The sequence below is a fragment of the Bos javanicus genome, chromosome 2 (assembly GCF_032452875.1).
Source record: "Bos javanicus breed banteng chromosome 2, ARS-OSU_banteng_1.0, whole genome shotgun sequence".
In the NCBI taxonomy this organism is placed as follows: Eukaryota; Metazoa; Chordata; class Mammalia; order Artiodactyla; family Bovidae; genus Bos; species Bos javanicus.
In genome coordinates this window covers 47,431,425-47,452,679 of record NC_083869.1, presented here as the reverse complement: position 1 = coordinate 47,452,679, position 21,255 = coordinate 47,431,425, and the positions used below count along the sequence as shown (strand labels likewise).

Here is a 21,255-nt window from a genome sequence, read left to right as displayed (position 1 = left end):
GATTTTTGATTTTTAAATCCAGAGGGGAAACATTGTACAAGAAATCAGTTAGGACTCCATAATTTCTATGGCTATGTGTGGTGGAATAGTTCGATGTTTCTAAAAGTCACATCAAGCCTGCTCCCTGGGTCCTCCCATGCCCAGTTGATACCTACCTGTGTAACAGTCCACTCTGCCTAGTTTTATCTACATACTGTCATTTGCCTCACATCTTAGCAGTCACATCAAGCCAATTGCTAACCATCATTGTTGAATCAATCGTGCATTTATAAAAAGGAGAATTATGTTAATAGTCCAGATGATCTGTCAGTAAGTTGGAAATTGGATTTACCTTCCCAGTCTTACACACTCACAGGCCTGCTTTCTGTGACTCCTCCTTGTGAAATACAGTATTGCTGTGACACTATTTCCACTTCATACTACCCTGAGTCCTCAAAGATTTGTTCTTCCTATCAGCCTTTAACTTCTGCTCAGACCCTAGGGTTTTCCACTTGCTGTTCCATATACCTGTGATTGTGATTCCCCTTCCTTACTGGTGTTCTTCCTTGTATAAATTCTAATGGAAGTCCAGTTTTCATCTCCACCTGCCCTCAGTCTCCAGAAGACCTCTCTGTCCTGTTACACAGTGTCCATATATGAAGGCAGCAGAATACTTTGCAAAACCGTTTTATGCAGGCTAGTAGGAAGAGGGTATCTTTGGGATTGTAAAGGTGAATATGTTGTAGTTACCGATTAGAAACTCTCTTCAGAGATTTAATTAGATTACAAATGTTTGCATTTCTTTTTATTTTTAAACTCCTAATTTTTTAGAGTTTAATTAATGTCTCATGAGTTGAACAATTTTTTTCTTCTTCTCCTTCAGGAACCTCTAAAACATTATACTCCACCAATATGGCTTTATCATCCAGCCCAGGGATTTCAGCTGTACAACTTGTAAGGACAGTTGGCCACACCACTACAAACCACTTAATCCCAGCATTGTGCACAAGCAGTCCTCAAACACTTCCCATGAACAATTCCTGCCTGACAAATGCAGTGCACCTCAATAACGTCAGTGTTGTTTCTCCAGTCAATGTGCATATCAATACACGGACTTCAGCACCATCGCCAACAGCCTTAAAACTTGCCACAGTTGCTGCCAGTATGGACAGAGTGCCAAAGGTTACTCCTAGCAGTGCCATCAGCAGCATAGCCAGGTGTGTGTGTGTGCGTGTGTGCGTGTGTGTGTGTGTGTGTATTTCAGATGTCATTCTGTCTCTTTCTGCTGGCTCAGATCCTGTGGGAGGAAAAGACTTTTCCTTTTTTTTATTTTACTGCTCAAGCCATAGATATCTTGTCAACTGATTGACTTGCTTTTTAACAGATATTGAATATCTGCTTAGTCTAAAGCTGTGTGACTTAGATCATTTGTTTAAGGTCCCTAGTAGAATGTTTAAATGCCAATCAGAACTGCTATTTAAAAAAAAGGGGAAGGATAGTCCACATCAACTTGGGAACCATCAAACTGAAAAAATACATCAGCTTCAGTTATTCTTAGATTTCTTCTTTGTACTTTAGGCAGTCTGGCAGGCTAGAGTTATTGTTAGTTTTCAGAGCTTTAGTTTTCAAATCAAATTTGTATTTTTTTAACATTATACCCAAAGGGAAAGTAAATTATTCTGTGTATATTTTAGAACTGAGAATATCCTGGAATTAACTAAATCTATGATAATGTATTTCAGATTGCTTTTTTCTTTCTATGACACTAATACATGCAAACAGTGAATCAAAAAAATTGATCTGCATAGATTAATAACTACATGATCATAAACCTGTAAAATTAAACTGTAGTGGAAAGTAATTTAAGTAATATTGTGCTCCTCATTATTATTACTTATGAGCATCATATGCTTTGTCTATTGTAAAAAGCTTGAATTGTCCTGTGCTATATGTTTCATAAGTAATTTATCATTGACTGCTACTGAAATACTGTTAAGTTGCTATTTTTCCTAAGTAAATAATTATAATCAAGTTCATAGGATTTCTTAACTAAAGAAAACTTTTCCTCATTCCTGTATGGAAATTGTAAAAATGGGAGATGTTCTTGTGCAGTATGTTTAGTTGTAATTATATAAAACGCATCTGTAACTACTTAAATGAGAAACATCATATTCTAGAGAGTATTAATGTTTATTTTACTCTTTGCCTTATTATAGAGAGAACCATGAACCAGAAAGATTGGGTTTAAATGGAATAGCAGAGACAACAGTAGCTATGGAAGTGACATAACCTAAAACATGTGGCTTTGACCTGTGCTGATGGTGTGCAGTCATTCATATTCCAGCTGAATGCAAAAGGCGAAACTCTGTGGATCACAGAGCATAACAATGGACCTAAATGGACTATAGTATATCGGATGTTAAATCGATATATGATGTATATTTTGTAAAATTGGGAAAATCACTACCTTGTAAAATAGTTTATTTGTATCATCAATATTATTTCTGTTACTTGAATAGTAGATATTCATCATCATGCTTTTGCACTTGAATTTGCAACTGAATGGATTTTAAAAAATAATTCTTTAATGGGATCATGAGCATGAAATGGGATCCTGCATCACTTGTTTTAACTATTTATTTTGCCATGTTTACATTTTGTATCTTGTAAAAATAAATCCAACTTTGTGTCTAAAAAGTTAAAGATTCATAGCTAGGAAATGAAATTCTTGTAATTTTTTTCTAAAGGAACTGTAAAGTTTTCACTTGGTTCATTTTGTTTCACAATTTGACTAGATGGACTTTTTGGTAAATACTTTAGTGGCATTTCACTGTCAAATATGAAGTTCAAGGCAAAATAGTATTTTCTATTACTGTGCAGGGGAAAGGGATGGATCGATACATGCAAATTTAATGTAGTGACTCACTTTTCCATATATTTTGAATGTATATTTCTATTTATAATACCAGTTTATAAAAAATGATTACACAGAAAAAAAGGACTAGGAAAAATTATGCATCTAGTACATTTAAACTGTGCAGGTATGAAAAATTTTCAAGGATTACATTTTATCCGAAGACTGCATATTTTAACTGGCTTTAAAACTGTAACACACCACATAAAGGATATTTTACCAGGTATGTATTGCATTATATCATTGCAATAATTATTGGAAGTCTAGATATCGAGCCATCCCAGGTGTTGGGAGGGGGGGAGGGTTGTGGCAAGATTGTCTTTTCAATTTTGGAGAGATTTCCTGTGGCTACAAGGCAAGTAACGGGTTGGAAAAAGTCTGACTGTAAGCGTTGGACACCTTCATAGTGTAGTGTTTTAGTGACTTTTTTTATACGGTTCTTGTATATTAGATACGTGTAGTGGTGTTTCAGAATGTTTGTTTATGCACTAGTTCAGACAACTTTCCCTGTTACTTGTTCTTGATAAGTGAAAACTGCAGGGAAATAAAAATACATATCAAACATGGACATGCTGCATATGTGTTTATTTCACAATGTGCACTCAGTGTAAGTGAAAATTTAAGGGAGATGATAGCACTTAACAGCACTTTTCATTTTCACAGTGCTTTCCAAGCATTAATGAAAAGAACTATAAGAAGCTCATCTGTGGGCACTATTGGGTTTCAGATAATCCAATATAAACTACCTTTGATAGGGAAAAGTTCTTAAAATATTTTACAGAATGTAAGTAATTTGCAGTGTAACATTCAATGAAATCTCATAAGTGAGCCTCATTTTATAAATAAAAGTTTAGATTATATTGCAAGGGGGTTTTGTCAAGTAAGTACTGGGAAATATTTTTAATGAATATGATTAAAACCATTTCAAACTACATAATTTTATACTTTACATTTTTTATATCTGCAGTCCTAAAGGTTGTAAATTGATATGTCAGTTGAATTAATGGCCAAGATTTCTGCTGAGAGTGGTTTTTATTCAGGTCCTAAATATGTAAAGCAATTTATAGTCAAAACCATAGGAAAAAATAAATTTAATTTCTTCGTTGGTTGTGACCTGATAGGATCCATGCTCATTTCTGCCATACTACCTCTGGAGTTACTCATTGCTGATGATATAAAGAAAATAATTTTGATTTGATATGTAGTTTGACTGTATTCATTCTGCTTTTAGTTGGATGTATCTCCTTGCTATTAACTCAAAACAACTTTAGTGCTGATTTCAGAAAAAAGTTTTATTTCCATTTCACAAAAGTAAAGCATGAAACGAAGTTGCCTTGTGATACACATGTTATAAATAATATAAAACAAAAAACGGTCTACAGTTTCTGGAGATGTGGCGGATTCAGAATTCATCAAAAGCTGATAAGTTTTGTTTTTTAAGTAAAATAGAAAAATAGGCCTTATTTTCATGGGGTTGTAGCTGTTTCACAGGTATCATTTCTGTTACTTACACATACATTTTTCCAATGCTTTTCAAAACTTAAGTGACAGATACTTGTTTTTACATTATCAAGTTGAAGCTTAGTTTGTTTATTTTTATTTTTTTGACTGCGCTAGGTCTTCGTTGCAGCATGCAGACTTAGCCCCATGGTATGCGGGATCTTAGTTCCCCAACAAGGGATCAGACCTATGTGCCCTGCATTGGAAGGCAGATTCTCAATCATTGAACCACCAGGGAAGTCCCAAGAATAGTTTATTTTTACACAGGCCCTCCACTGGGCAGTTCCACCATTTCTTGGTTTTTGTGATTAAACTAATAGTTCAATAAGCTTATAAAGTCCTTGGAATATGTTTTCTGATGGGATGGGTAATAGGTTGGTTGGTTGTTGGGTGATTTTTTAAACAAAGTGGGTAACTCATGTGCTGGGATATCTTGTAATTAAGTATAGGTAAAAATAGTTACAAACTGCCTTTTTCTGCTTTCTTAGAGTACCCTTCCTTCCCTGGTAATTCAAAATCATCATTATGATTAATTAGATAAATTATTATGATATAGCTCTAAGTATATTTGAAGATATGTTGCATATATTTCTTTTACAAAAGCCCAAGGGAAAAATTAAGATATCTAGAAGGCACATCTTTAAAATACGTATAGTACACACACCATTCTGTTTTTTTTTTTTAATGTTGACTAGAGTAATTGTAACTGTGCTTAGTAGTTTTTTTTGTTTTTGTTTTTAATTGCAGGATTGTTTTCTTGGGGGAAAGGGGGAAGAGTAATAAGGAGAAATAGTATTTCAGAAATGTCTCCCTTGTATGTACTACTGTATTTGAGTTGAATGATGCTATATTTAGAACAAATTTTATTGGCTGGTAATGCACCTTTGACTGCTGCTGCTGCTGCTAAGTCGCTTCAGTCGTGTCCGACTCTGTGCGACCCCATAGACGGCAGCCCATCAGGCTCCACCGTCCCTGGGATTCTCCAGGCAAGAACACTGGAGTGGGTTGCCATTTCCTTCTCCAGTGCGTGAAAGTGAAGTCGCCCAGTCGTGTCCGACTCTTAGTGACCCCATGGACTGCAGCCTACCAGGCTCCTCCGTCCATGGGATTTTTCCAGGCAAGAGTACTGGGAGTGGGGTGCCATTACCTTTGACTGAGTTGCCCCTTAATCAACTTGGCAAACATACATTTCAAAAGGTTAAGGGTAATAATTCTGAATATTTTATTCTGTTAAACAGATGTTTTTCGTCATTAACCACAACATAATAACAGCAAACATTATGGAGCATGACAGTTCTCTCTCAGTGACTTTCATTTAGTCCTAACAGTTGTGTGAAGTACTATTATTATTTTACCCATTTTACAGATCAGGAAAATGACATTTAGAGAAGTTAACTTGCCTTATGTCACACAGCTGATAAGTTACTAAGCCAGGAATTAGACTTCGGTATAGTCACCACACTTTTAACATTGGCCTCCTATCTTTAAGAAGGATGTACCCTTCAGAGGACTACTTACTGGACTTGTTAGTCCACTTATTGGCAGTATCTGTATAGCAGAGTTTTAAATTTCATCTAGAAAACAACCTCCTCCATTCTTACAGCACCTGGCAATTAATGTTTGTGTTTTGCTTCCCAGACTGAGTCCATTAGATCCACCTGTGGCTTCTAGCCATCGATCGCGCAAACCCAGCCTTTCGGTTTATACTCCTCTGTCTGCCAGACTTAGCCGGTAAGTGCGAAAGCTCTCAACCAGCACAAGGCTTTGGAAGCTGGGTCTGGGCCAGGACTTGGCTGAGAGTAGCCTTTTCTGAACCTTGCTTTCCCCATCTGTAAGATGAGCAATTTCCTAAAACTCTATAAAGGAGACCACACTGACAAGCTTGGTGCAAGTGTGCATGTGGCCAGCATGTCATTGGCTTCTCACCAAGGATGTGGGAGCTAAGGCCCAGCATGCCGTTAGTAGTTTAAGTCCTTATTGTCATCAATGACTGTAAAATATTGACAGTTGGATTACATCATATAATGCAACCTAGCTTGTGCAGAACTAAGAATTCTAATCAACTTCTTTGAGTACAAGTCTCAGAAGGGCACAAGAATTTTATTTTTGGAGGAGGCAAACTCAGGAAAACAGGACAGACTACACAGTGCAGTAGAATACCAGAATTTGTTGAGCTGGGCTTTAATCGTTTCTCTACCATTAATTGGCTTGTGATTTTATCATCTTTATCTTCATGTCTCTGAACTTGTTATCATAGGACACATGGGTGGAATTAGATGACCTCTGAAATCTGCCAGCTCTGATGCCATAGGAATCAAATTTCCCTCACCCCTCTTCCCTCCCTGGATGGCTCCCTTGCTTTCCATTCCATTGTCAGTGTCCTTAGGCTTACCAGCACCATTCAGAAGGGTCAATACCAGATCAGACCCTATGTGCCTTCCTACCATGTCTCCTGTTAATCTGAAAGGGGAATTGTTTCTTATTTCTGCTGTGGTGGTGGGTGGTTTAGTTGCTAAGTTGTGTCCAGCTCTTTGTGACCCCATAAACTCTTGACCACCAAGCTCCTCTGTCCAGGAGATTTCCCAGGAGAGAATACTGGAGTTGGGTTGCCATTTCCTTCTGCAGGGGATCTTTCCAACCTGGAGATCAAACCTGTGTGTCCTGCATTACAGGTGGATTCTTTACCAACTGAGCCACTAAGGAAGCTAATACTGCAAAGCTTGACATTTTAACAGGGAAGAGGAAGGTAACACTGAGCCACATACATCTTTAGCAGTAATTTACTTGACACAGGATTCTAGGCATGGGCTGCCTCAAAATGGGATCTTGTATCAAGATTAAGAGTTCTGTGTGTAATTAAAGATGTGTTTTTATTCTCATGAAACTTCTCTGGTGATACCATATATTTGAGCAAAACTGCTTCTTCCCTGGCTGACTGAGTACAGTAACATTGCAGGTTGAGATGATAAAATATCTCTGAACACTGACTCTGCTGTGGAGTGGACACCTGTTATCCTCAGGAGAGCCTAGAATTCTGAACTTACCTTCCACTGCTAGAACAAGAGAACTTGACTCCAATCACGAAAAAATTATTTCACCTGCAGTGTATCTGCAGCTCTGTTGATCTTATGAACAGCACGTTCTAAACCAATGACATTTGCCATTGTTGAAGACCTTTAACCATTCGCATATAGAAGAACACTGTGCTCTTCCTCTGCTCAGTCCCAGGGCCGCTGGTGTTCATGGGCACACGCAGCTCCCGAGTCTCACAAGTAAGCCCACATTAGGAATAGCCAAGATACAAGGTTTCAGCTTTTCACATGAGATGTCTGTATTGTCTACTGCTGAATGATAAGTAATATGAACATCACACACGTTACATTGTGGGGTGGGAGTCCACAAAGCTGAAATCAAGGTGGCAGCTGCTCTTGTGTTCTCTGGAGGCTTAAATAGGGGAGGATCTACTTTGTCAGGTCCCTCAGGTTGTAGACAGAATTCACTTGCCTGTGGCTATAGCGTTCTAATGATTTGCTTCTTCAAAGCTAGCTATGGAAGAGAGCTTCTGCTGCATGCCAAGTCTTGCTTCAGGGAAGACCTAGGCTTTCGTGAAAGACTGGTCTATAATCAAATTCTTGCTGTCTGGTCTGCTTTGATTAGCTTAGTCAGCTGATTAAAGACCTTAGTCCCATCCATAAAATCCCATACTCTATATCTTAGAAGTAAGTCACATGCCTTGCCCATACTCAGTGATTGGGGATTGGACAAAGGCATAAGTTAAGTACTGGGGGATAGGAATTACAGGGCCACCCTAAGTGTGTATGTGCACATCTGTCATTGGTTGAATTGCATCCCACTGCCACTCATCCCAGTCTCCCCATCTCAGTATACCTTGGATTAACATCAAGAAAACTACATATCTTTGTAGGTAAACAATTTAACACTAATGCAAACACTTTGTTATTTTGTAAGTAAGTCATAAATCCCACAGGCCTGGCTATTGGGCAGGGGATCAGATCCAGGCTGGAGATAAACTGGCCAGCATCAGTACGAAGGCCTTGTGGAAACTGGGTGGATGAAACCAGCTAGAGAAAGAGTAGTGGAATGAAGTGTGAATAGCAAAACTATGAGGCCAGTGGGAAAGTTGAGGGAGGAGGAGGTGGAGAAAGAGATTGGTAGCTATCTAGGAGGAAGATCTGGATCCAGGGGGCTCTAGTTTCCTTCAGAAGAACTGCAGAGAGAGAGGGCAGGTCGGTAGGGATGGGTGGTTTGGGTTGGTACAGAGGAGCTAAAGGTAATGAGCTATGGATCAGAAAGCCTAGGCTCAAGCCCTGTATAGTCCTTCTAGCCATCAGAAGCTCCCAGGAGAGCTTTTAAAAGCACAAATGTGTGGGTCTTACCCAGACTGACAGAATTTCCAAGTGGTTTGGGATACCATATCTTGTTTGCTTGCTTATATGATTGGTTGGTCAATGATTTTTTGTAAATTGACCAAATGGTGTTTGCTGATTGCAGCTAAGGTTGGGGATGACTACTCTAATCTTTCTGTTCATTAGTTGTGACCATGGATAAGTAACTTTATAGAAAAGCTCAAAATTTATTTCCTTAGCTGTTATAATAAGGGAGGGTTAAATTATTTGCTCAGTCCCATTAGCTCCAAGAGCGTACAGAGAATGCCTCTCACTAAGTGAGCTCCATGGCTACTAGAAATATAGAAGCTTAAAACATGCTTCCTTTAAAATTTTGAGATCATATGCTTTAAAAAATAATTCTGCATTGCAGGTTATCACAGATGAAAATTGTGGATGTTTAAATTCTCTGTAGCAATTCAGAAGTGTACCTCACATCATACTATCTCAAGCACTCTTAAGTCCTCAGATCACCCTCAGAACATCAGCATGCCCAGAGAGAGAATGGTATCCCCACATACCCACACACACACACTCCCCACTCCCCTCCCCCCACCCCCCATGATGGTCTAATCATCACTTTTCAAATGCTCGGTTGCCACCAGTGTTAGGTACTTTCAGGTTGTTTAGATCAGCAGTCCCCAACCTTTTTGGCACCGGAGACCAATTTTGTGGAAGACAATTTTTCCAGGTACTGGGGGTCAAGGGGTGGGGGCAAGGTTTCGGAATGATTCAAATGCATCATATTTATTCTGCACTTTATTTCTAATCTAATGCTGTCACTGATCTGACAAAGAGGTACTGGTCCTTGGCCCAAAAGTTGGGGGCCCCTGGTTTAGACCATGGGTTGTCAGTCTGTGCTTTCTAGTTGTATATTACTGTGGTATTCGACCACATGGACAAAGCTACTGTTCTTAAGAAACCGTCTTAGGAGAATTTTGCTTGCCTAGTATTTGCACAGCATTTGGGACTTCTCTTTTTCTCTCTACTCTTCCCTGCCATGGATTTGTATGCTGTCTTTATCCCAGAACTGTGCTCTGAATTCCATTCTTTTATATCCAGTGCTTTGTTGATGCCAACACCTGAAAGTCACAGACATGCCCAAACTTACCACGTGCTTTTGCCTGTATGTTTCCACCACCAGTCGCCCCAGTCTTTGCCATCTCAGATACGACATCAAAGAGTCATCTTGATTCCTCCCTTCCTCACCCCAACCCCTAGTACATTCCATTCACAAGTCTTTGGACCTGAACTCCAAAATGTATATTGAGTTCATCTGTTTCTCTCTGCACCGCAGCAGCACTTCTTCCTACCTCTATTCTTGCCTATTTCCAGTCAATTCATGTAGTAGCCAGTGTTATCCTTCAGAAATCAGATTATCTTAGTTGTCTCCTAAAACCCTCCCATTGCTTCTCATTGCATTTAAAATCTAAGATCCTGCCATGACTGTAAGATCTCTCGTGTCTTGTGCTGCCTTCTTCAAACTCATCCATATTGCTTTCTCACCTCACGACACTTGAGCCCACTAAGGATCTGGTCCAGACTTTAACAAGTTATTTCCTGCCTCAGTGCCTTTGCACATGGGCATTCCTTCTGCCTAGAGTACTCCTCTCTGCATATTAGCCAGCTCCTTCTCATCTTTTAGCCCTCAAGGATCCCCTCTTCAGAGAGGTGCTCTCTGGCTGTCCTCTGTTATTTTCTATCCTAGTCCCTTATCTGTGAGTGATATAAAGGAAATATTTTATATTATATTTGTCCTTTCATCTGCTCATGTGCCTCATGATGTCAAGCACCGGATATCTGTTGTATTTCCTGCACTCAGTATAGAGCCTGGCACATGGTAGTTGTTGAAATATTCGTTGAATAAATAAGTGAATGAGTAACAATTATTTTTCAGAATAAAAAAATTTACTTTTTACTTTTTATTCTTTTTATTGTTATTTTAAACCAAAATGTGACCACTAAACTTAGTTTTACTTCTCTTGGACTTATTAAACAAACATTTGCAGTCTAAAGTAGTTTAACTATGCTTAAAATGATTGACCCATAACCTCAGAAACTGTTTTTCCCCCTAAAGCTTCCTTAGGACGTTGCTGTCATCTTTAATCCAGAGCCTGACAGATGGTTGTGGGTGGATAGTGGCATAAAATAGGCTTTGTTTTAAGATTTCCAAAAGCTATTTTTCTGCTTATATTTATACAAAATTAGCAGCTGTGCTCAAGTATAAGAAAACCAGGGAGCAGATTGGGCAGCTGCTAGTTTTGTCATTGTGAGCTAGAAATATTTATTCATCAATAATCACTGTAAGTCTCATACCTGGGGTGTTGACTAATCACTATTTCTTTATACACTGTGTTTTCCAGGTGTATTTTTGTCCAAAAACAAAAAAAAAAATCAGGTTTCAACACACCAGGAATGTGCGTTATCAGAGCTTTTCATTTAAGCTATTTTGGAGAGAGAATTCTTGCTCACACCAAAGCCACATCAGATGTTTGTCAAAACATAGAAGTAACATTTGTACCCAGCTATTGATGTTTGACATCATTTCTCTTCCAGATGTGGCTTGACTTGGGGCTAATTTTTCATCTGTAAATCATCCTCTCCTGGCTGCTTTAGAAAGCACTGTTGTCTCCAACCTCCATCACTTGTGGGTGAGATTTGTTTTGGTGTTTATGAAAAGTAGCCCTTTAACAAAGACTTTTCACCTTTTTATACTCTGTTTTGGAGAACAGATTGCATAGACTTTTTATATTAGTAACTAAAAAAAAAAATTAACAGCCTACTGATAACCTTGTCCAACCTTCTCTTTTAAAGAAAGGTTTAACTTCTTATTTAAAGAAACAAAGGCAGCCAGCTGAAGAAGCTTACCCAGAACTACATGGTGCCCAATCTGGGACTAACCCCAGAAGGCAGGACTAATCCTGTGTGCTTAACGAACATTCATAACCTTGATCCAACAAATGCTTGTTTAAGTGATTTTCAGCTCTTACTTATAAGTTCTGTTCAAAAATTTCAGATGGCCATGTTACTAATGAACATTCAGAACATTTCATAGATTAGAGACCCTTAAAACTGTGTGGCTTGAAATTAGTGATATTTTAGATGTCTACATTCTACCCCACCTGATAGTAAGGCACAGACCCCTTCCTACTTTATGTTTGAATTCTACGATTTTTTTTTCCTGAGATGACATTCACATCTTAAACTTAACCATTTTAAAGTGAACAGTTCAGTGGTATTTAGTATACAATTCAGTATTGTGTCACTGCCATGTCCATCTAGTTCCAGACATTTCAGCACCCCAAAAGGAAACCCTGTAGCCATCAAGCAGTTACTCACAATTCCCTCTTTCTCTAGCCCCGGCAACCATCAATCTGTTTTCTGTCTCTATGGATATTCAAGATATTTTACATAATTGGAACCATATGTGACCTTTGCGTCTGGCTTCTTTCACTTAGCATAATGCTTTTAAGGTATATATACATCGTAGTATATACCAGTACTTCATACCTTTCTATGGCTGCGTAATATTGTGTAAGTATATACAACAATTTGTTTCTACACTCCTTTGTTGATATATTCATTAAGTGCTTCATTTCAGTGCTTTTGAGTACATAACTAAGAATGGAATTGATAGGTCATATGATAATTCTATGTTTAACTTTTTGAGGAAGCAACACACTGCTTTCCACAGCAGCTAAACCATTTTACATTCCCTCCAGCAATGTACAGCATTCCAATTTCTCCACATCCTCACAAACACTTAATATTTTCCTTTAAAAAAATAAACCTAGTGTGTACAATTGTATCTCATTGTTTTGAGTTGCATTTTCCTAATGACTAGTGACATTGAGCATCTTTGTTTTTTGTCGTCTATTTGTCTATCTTCTCTGGACAAATATATATTCATTCAAGTCCTTTACTCATTTTTAAATTGAGTTGTTTCCCTTTTCATGTTGAATTGTAGGACTTCTTTATGTATTCTGGATATGAGACCCTTACAACATATATGTTTGCAAAGATTTTCTCTCATTTTGTAGTTTACCTTTTCACTTTCTTAATGTCTTGTGATGCACAAAGAGTTTTTAATTTTGATAAAGTTCAGTTTATCTGTTTTTTCTTTTGTTACTTGTGCTTTTAGTATATTACCTAAAAATTCATTGCCAATCCAGGGTCATGAAGATTTACTCAAATGTATTTTGATAAGATTTTAATGACTGTGAGTTCTTATATTTAGATCATTGATATATTTTGAGTTCATTTTTTAAAATAATTTTATTTATTTTTGGTTGTGCTGGTTTTTATTGGGCTTCCCTTGTGGCTCAGCTGGGAAAGAATCCGCCTGCAATGTGAAAGATCTGGGTTCGATCCCTGGGTTGGGAAGATCCTCTGCAGAAGGGAAAGGCTACCCACTCAAGTATTCTGGCCTGGAGAATTGCATGGACTGTGTGTAATCTATGGGGTCGCAGAGTCAGACGTGCCTGAGCAACTTTCCCTTTCACTTGGTGTTCATTGCTTCTGCTTTTCTCTAGTTGTGCTGAGCAGGGGCTGCTCTCTAGTTGCTGTGCACTGGCTTCTCACTGAGGTAGCTTCTCTCCTTGCAGAGCACAGGCTCTAGGGCATGTGGGCTTCAGTAGTTGTGGCTCGTGGGCTCAGTAGTTGCAATGTGTGGGCTCCAGAATGCTGGCTCAGTAGTTGTGGTGCACTGGCTTAGTTACCCTGAGGCACGTGGGATATTCCCAGACCAGAGATTGAACCCATGTCTCCTGCGTTGGCAGGTGGCTTCTTTACCACTGAGCCACCAGGGAAGCCCCTATTTTGAGTTAATTTTGTAAGAGGTATGAGTTAGGGGACCAAGTTTATTATTTTGCTTGTGATACCCCAGTCCCAGCTGCATTTGTTGAACTCTGCTTTCCCTGTTGAGTGGTCTTGAGACTTACAGAAAATCATCTGGCTATAGATGTATGGGTCAATCTCTGGACTCCTAATTCTATTCGATTGATCTGTATTTATGTCTACCCTTTACCAAACTGTTTACCATTGCTTTGCAGTAAGTTTTGTTTTATGGTTTTGGTTTTTGGGTTTTAGGGTCATTTGTTTGTTTATTGCAGTAAGTTTTGAATCAGGAAGTGTGAGTTGTCCATACTTTTTTTTTTTTAATCTTTTTCAAGATTGTTTTCACTATCTGAGGCCTTTACAATTCCACATGAATTTGATTGAGGATTGGCTTTTCCAAATCTGCACTGATGGAATTTTTAAAAATTTCTGTTGGACTGTGATGGAATTTTATAGGAACTTCATTGAACCTGTATGTTTCTTGGGTAGTATTGCAGTTGTAACAATGTTAAATTTTATAGTCTGTGGGCACGGGTTGTCTTTCTATTTAGCTCTTTAATTTCTCTCAGCAGTGTTTTGTAGTTTTTCACGTACAAGTCTTTCACTTCTTTGGTTAAATTTATTTTATTCTTTTGGGTACTGTTTTAAGTGAGATTTTCTTAACAGATTGTTCGTTTCTGGTATACGGAAATACAAGTAATTTTGCACGTTGATTTTAGGCCCTGTAACTCTGTTGAATTTGTTTATTAGCTCTAGTACTTATTTTTGTGGAATCTTTGAGATTGTCTATATATATAGGAGCTTAACATCTGTGACTAGATACGATTTTACTTCTCTCTTTCCAATTGGGATGTCTTCTGTTTCTTTTCCTTGCCTAATTACTCTGGCTGCAACTCCTAGTACAATTTAAGTGCTTGTGTGTGTACTCAGTTATGTCCAATTCATTGCTACCCCATGGACAGTAGCCCGCCACACTCCTCTGTTCATGGAATTTTCCAGGCAAGAATACTGAATTGGATTTCCATTTTCCTCCTCCAGGGGATCTTCCGGACCCATGGTTCAAACAAACCTGCGTCTCCTTTATCTCCTGAACTGGCAGGCAGATTCTTTACCACTGTGCCAACAGGGATGCCCCACAATATTGAACAGCAGTGGTAAAAGTGGTGAAAAATCATAGCTTCAACTAAATGGACCTTTGTTGGCAAAGTGCTGTCTCTACCTTTTAATATGCTGTCTAGGTTTGTCATAAATTTCCTTCCAAGGAGCAAGCATCTTTGAATTTCATGGCTGCAATCACCATTTGCAGTGATTTTGAAGCCCAAGAAAATAAAATGTCACTGTGTCCAATTTTTCCCCTTCTGTTTGAAATGAAGTGATGGGACCCAATGCCATGATCTTCGTTTTTTGAATGTTGAGTTTTAAGTCAGCTTTTTAAAAAATTAATTAATTTATTTTAATTGGAGGGTAATTACTTTACAATATTATAGTGGTTTTTGCCATACACTGACATGAATCAGCCACGGGTGTACATGTTTCCCCGTCCTGACGCCCATCCCATCCCCCAGGGTTTCCCAGTGCACCGGCTTTGAGTCCCTGTTTCATGCATGGGACTTGGATTGTGATCTGTTTCACATCTCTTTCTCCCTCATTGAAAGGATTCTTTAGTTCCTCTTCAGTTTCTGCCATTAGAATGGTGTCATCTGCATGTCTAAGGTTGTTGATATTTCTCCTGGCAATCTTGATTGGAGCTTGTGATTCTTCCAACCTGGCATTTCACACAATGTACTCTGCACATAAATTAAATAAGTAGGGTGACAAATAACAGCCTTGTTGTACTCCTTTCCCGAATTTGAACCAGTCCATTGTTCCAAGTCCAGTTCTCACTGTTCCTTCTTGGTCCAAATATAGGTTTCTCAGGAGACAGGTAAGGTGGTCTGATACTCCTGTTTCTTTAAGAATTTTCCACAGTTTGTTGTGATCCACACAATCAAAGGCTTTAATGTAGTCAGTGAAACAGAAGTAAATATTTTTCTGGAACTCCCTTACTTTCTCCATGATCTAATGAATGTTGGCAATTTGATCTCTGATTCCTCTACCTCTTCGAAACCTGGCTTGTACATCTGGAAGTTCTTGGTTCACGTACTGCTGAAACCTAGGTTGAAGGATTTTGAGCATAACCTTGCTAGCGTGTGAAATGAGCACAATTGTACAGTAATTTGAACATTCTTTGGTATTGCCTTTCCTTAGGATTAGAATGAAAACTAACCTTTTCAGTCCTGTGGCCACTGCTGAGTTTTCCAAATTTGCTGACATATAGAGTGCAGCACTTTAACAGCATAATCTTTTAGGATTTTTAAACAGCTCATCTGGAATTCTGTTACCTTCACTAGCTTTGTTTGTAGTAATGCTTCCTAAGGCTCCTTTTTCATAGTCCAGGATGTAGTGAGTGAGCTCTTAGGTGAGTGAGCACACCATCATGGTTATCTAGGTCTAAGACCTAGATATCTAAGATATCTAGGTCTAAGACCTAAGATATCTAAGACCTTTTTTTGTGTAATTCTTCTGTGTATTCTTGCCTCTTCTTAATCTCTTCTGCTTCTATTAGGTCCTTAACATTTCTGTCCTTTATCCTGCCCATGTTTGCCTGAAATGTTCCCTTGGTATCTCTAATTTTCTTAAAGAGATCTCTAATCTTTTCCATTCTGTTGTTTTCCTCTATTTCTTTGCATTGTTCATTTGAGAAGGCCTTCTTATCTCTCCTTGCTGTTCTTCGGAGCTCTTCGTTCAGTTGGGTATATCTTTCCCTTTCTCTCTTGTCTTTTACCTTTCTTCTTGCCTTGGCTATTTGTAAAGCCTCCTTAGACAGCCACTTTGCCTTCTTGCATTGTTTTTCTTTGGAATGATTTTGGTCACAACCCCTGTACAGTGTTACTAACTTCCGTCCATAGTTCTTCAGGCACTCTGTCTACCAGATCTAATCCCTTGAATCTATTTGTCATCCTTACCATATAATCATAAGGGGTTTGATTTAGGTCATACCTGAATGGAAGGAAAGTTATGACCAACCTAGACGGTGTATTAAAAAGCAGAGACATTACTTTGCCAGCAAAGGTCCGTCTAGTCAAGGCTATGGTTTTTCCACTGGTCATGTATGGATGTGAGAGTTGGACTGTAAAGAAAGCTGAGTGCTTAAGAATCAATGCTTTTGAACTGTGGTGTTAGAGAAGACTCTTGAGAGCTCCTTGGACTGCAAGGAGATCCAACCAGTCTATCCTAAAGGAGATCAGTCCTGAGTGTTCATTGGAAGGACTGATGTTGAAGCTGAAACTCCAATACTTTGGTCACCTGATGCAAAGAACTGACTCATCTGAAAAGACCCTGATGCTGGGAAAGATCGAAGGCGGGAGGAGAAGGGGATGACAGAGGATGAGATGGTTGGATGGCATCACCAACTCAATGGACATGGGTTTGGGTGAACTCCGGGAGCTGGTGATGGACAGGTAGGCCTGGCGTGCTGTGGTTCATGGGGTCGCAAAGAGTCGGACACAACTGAGTGACTGAACTGCACTGAACTGAATGACCAAAAAGTAGTGGTTTTCCCTATGTACTTCAATTTAAGCCTGAAATTTGCAATAAGGAGTTCATTATATGAGCCACAGTCAGCTCCTCATCTTGTTTTTGCTAATTGTATGGAGTTTCTCCATCTTCAGCTGCAAAAAATATAATCAGTCGTTTCAGTACTAACTATCTGGTGATATCCATGTGTAGAGTCATCTATTGTGCTGTTGGCAAAGGGTGTTTGCTATGACCAGCATGTTCTCTTGACAAACCTCTTTGTTAGCCTTTGCCCTGCTTCTTTGTCTAGTAAGTCCAGTGTCTGTGCCTCTTCAGGGGTAGTTTGTGTTAATTTCTTCTGGGAATGAATAATATTTTCTTGTCCCTTTACATGCTTCATCATTTTTGTTGCAGTCTGGACATTTTGAATATTATAATGTGGTAACTCCGGAAGTCAGAGTTTTCCCTCGCCTCAGGTTAATTTTTCTTACTTGTTTTCAGCTGTACCTGTTTATTCAGTGACTTTTCTAGACTATATTTATAAAGTCAGTATTCTTTGTCATGTATAGTCCCTGGTGTCTGTTTTTATATGAGTTCAGCTAGTATTTTAATAAAGATTTCCTTTAGTTATCCCCTTCCCTGGTGAAGGATGGGGAAAGTTTGAAAAAGAGTGAAGAGAGAAAAAAAATTTTTTAAACACAAACATTTCCCAATCTTTGCAAATGACGTTGCGTTGGAGCACTCCTTCAATGTCTAGGCTATTTATAACACTTCTTTAGCTGTCACTGCCTCTTTAGTCAGCCTGGAGATCAGCCAGAGGAGAAAGCTGAAGGTTTTCTTAGTTGTTTTCTGTGCATGTATTCTGCCCTGGGCATGTTTGTGGCATTCTAAATTTTCCCTGTATGGAGGGGCCTCTTTGAATTCCCTGATTTCCCAAAGCCCTCTCCCCAGCTTTTCCACCCAAGCTTTGGGCCCTTTATGCTTTCGTTGTAATCTTTTGCTCCAAGTAGCTGCCGACGATTTTCCGCAATATTTTCAGGAATGTCCACCACTTTTCTACCCTGAGCGAGGCCCAGCTCAGGCAAAACAAAAACAGAACATCCGCGTCAGCCCTTATCCTAACTCCTAGACAGGCTAGGGTAGAGAAACATAATTCCTGCGGATAAGGGTTGTTCTGCTCCTTTGGGAACCAGAGTCCTACCTTGGGAACATGGACCATGGTCTTCAAGACCATTGATGTGCCACAGGGGTTGGTGGGACAAGGGCACATAAAAATACCATAAAGCCTTTCTACCATGTTTAGGCTGCCTTTTCCTTGATATAGGGTTCACTCGCCCGATGTTTTCCAGAGTTGACAAAGTTGGTTCTAAAAATTTTTGCTTAATTTTTTTTTGCTGTTGCTGTGGTGAGATGGGTCCTTGGAGCTCTACCATTTTCACTGATATCTGGCAGATATAGTGTTGCCAGTCACTTTATTTGTAATCTCTATCATTAAAATTGTTTTTGGTTAATCCCTCAACACAGCATTTGGCTATGCAGCGCGACATGTGGTATCTTAGTTCCCTGACCAGGGATTGAGCCCATGCTCCCTGCAATGGGAGTACATGACCATTGGATTACCACGAAAGTCCTGTATTGCTTTTAATAGATCATTTAAGCTCATTTACATGCTTTTATATAAAAGAGATGTTTTGTCTCAGTTCTTTCATACTTTATGTTCAATATTTGTGTGTGTGCATGCATTTCATCATGTGATTGGCTTTCTGTGTTCATTTTTGTTGTTGCAGCCTTCTCTGTGTTAAGGAAGGCTTCTATTTTTTTGTTTTGTTTTAGTGGTTTGCTTCTACATGTTAATCTTTGTATAATTAATATTCTTAGTTCCTTCTTTCTTTAAACTACCTGTTGGTTGTTTAAACCGATTGGTTCCCTGCCATGAATAACAATTCCATTAGCTTGTGTCTTCCTTTGCCTACTGCCCTTCTCTTCTGCAACATTCAATTTTAATCAATAATAACTTTCTTTGTTTTCCCTTTGTATGCTAAAAGCACTTAAGCTAGCTTATATTACACCATAAATGATATCCTTTGATTGTCAGCTATTTCACAAGAGATTATCATTATTCCAGTTTTCTCTCCCAGTTTTGTTAGTTTTATTATTTCATCATTGTTAGAACACATACTATTAACCATCTGTCCCCACCTTTGTTTTAATTACTATAGTTTAGTGATTCTTAATATGTAGTAATTTAAAGTTGCTACTTTCTAACTAACTTTGGTTATTCTTGCAACTTTTCTTTCCATATGATTTTCAAAAAATTTTATTTTATATGGGAGTATAGTTGATTAACAATGTTGTGTTAGTTTCAGGAGTACAGCAAAGTGATTCAGTTATAGATGTACCTATTCTTTTTCAAATTCTTTTTCCATTTATTAGAGTATTGAACAGAGTTCCCTGTGCTATACAGTAGGTCCTTCATTAGTTATCGATTTTAAATATAGCAGTGTAAACATGTCAATCCCAAATTCCCTAACTATCCTTCTCTCCCATCCTTCCCCATGGTAAACATGTGTGTTTTCTAGGTCAGTGAGGCAGTGTTTTGTAAATAAGTTCATTTGTATCATTTTTTTTATATTCCACATATAAGAGATATCATCCATATGAATTATAGAATTAATTTCCTAGATTTTAAGAAAAACTATATAGGCAGTTTTTTTGGATCAGTATTGAATGGAATTTACCCATAGTTTTGCATATTTGTTGTTAGCCTTACCCCAGGCATAGTTTTTGCTGCTCTTATAAATTACCTGAAAAACCATGATTTCTTCATGAACCTATTGCTTGTCTTTTCCATAACACCAACGGATACCCTGACCTTTACTCCCTCTCCTTGCTCATGCGTATACCTCCAAGGGGCTGCCTAGTCCCTGCTCCTCCAGTGCACCTCAACATAGCCAATGGCCACAGACATGATCCGTCTCATCACACTGACCACCCGTCCTTCAATGCTGGCCAGTGAGCACAGTAACCAGTCTATCGTCAGGGCCAAGGTTGTTATACTTCTCAGTCTTTTCCAATCTTGTGTCTTAATAAACTCTACTCTTTTTAACAAGGAGGCTGTGGTTTTAATCTAGGAACCCTGAGCTGGCAGTGGGAGATGGAATCAAGACATGAGACCGTATGGAATTAGGACTTCCAGGACTGGTAAGTGGTGGTAAGTGGTGACATGTGGCAAACAAGGAAGAAAGAGGGTCTCTGACCTTCCTTCTCTTTCAGACTCTCAGGGTCGTGCGCCAGGGCCTTTTTACTTTCCACTCATACGCCCGAGAAAGGAGGACACAAACTCAGAAGTGAATACCCTCTCCCCCAATTCCTGTCCTTCCCACAGTTCTCCATTCTCTTCTTCATTCTGCATCTACCATCCTGACATCCCGTGGGCTCTCTGACTGTTGCTGCCTTCTAACGACGAAGTCCCGTGCTTGATACATTGCCGATGCCCCATGAATCTATGTGAATAAATGAGTGGGAGCTATTGCCTAGGTTGTTATCTTTGTAACCTGTGGGGCCGGTCAGGATGGTAGGATCATGCCCAAAACATACTTGGCACTAGTGTAACTAACAAATCCACATGTCAGAGATGAATGTGTTGAATCCATGGCGGGCCAGGCGCTTTCTTGCCTCTGGGACTTTGTGTACTCAAGTCCCTCAGCTAGAAATACTGTCTTCTACCCATACCCTCCTCTCGGGTTGCTGACATTTGCATTTCCACCAGGAAGCCTTCTCTTCTGCGGAGGCAGACTTCTCTTTACTTCTCTTTTACAACGCTTGCCCTTAAATTCATTACATGGGGATCTCATCTGTCTCTGAGCTATTTAAGGGCAGGGGGGACCTCAGGTGCCTTCTGCAGCAGCACTTGGCACATATTAGGCACCAGAATATTACCCATTGGACTGAACCGAATTGGGTTGCTTGTACCATTGGGAACGAGAAGGTCGTTCCCTTTTTCAGGATAGTCCCTCTTCTGGAGTACATAGCACATTCTCTTTCCCATCTTAAGAGAACTCACTC

The 21,255-nt window shown here is 39.1% G+C and overlaps 1 protein-coding gene across 2 annotated transcripts in view; it reads left to right on the top strand.

Annotated features, from left to right (window-relative positions):
- Positions 1-3,461, top strand: part of EPC2 (enhancer of polycomb homolog 2) — a 127,428-nt gene extending 123,967 nt beyond the window's left edge. For both annotated transcript variants that reach the window (XM_061438417.1, XM_061438410.1), the window contains 2 exons: positions 863-1,196; positions 2,196-3,461. In XM_061438417.1, the coding sequence (XP_061294401.1) occupies positions 863-1,196; positions 2,196-2,268 (407 nt within the window). In that variant the 3' untranslated portion in view covers positions 2,269-3,461. The remainder of the gene's footprint in view (positions 1-862; positions 1,197-2,195) is intronic.
- Positions 3,462-21,255: the final 17,794 nt, after the last annotated feature.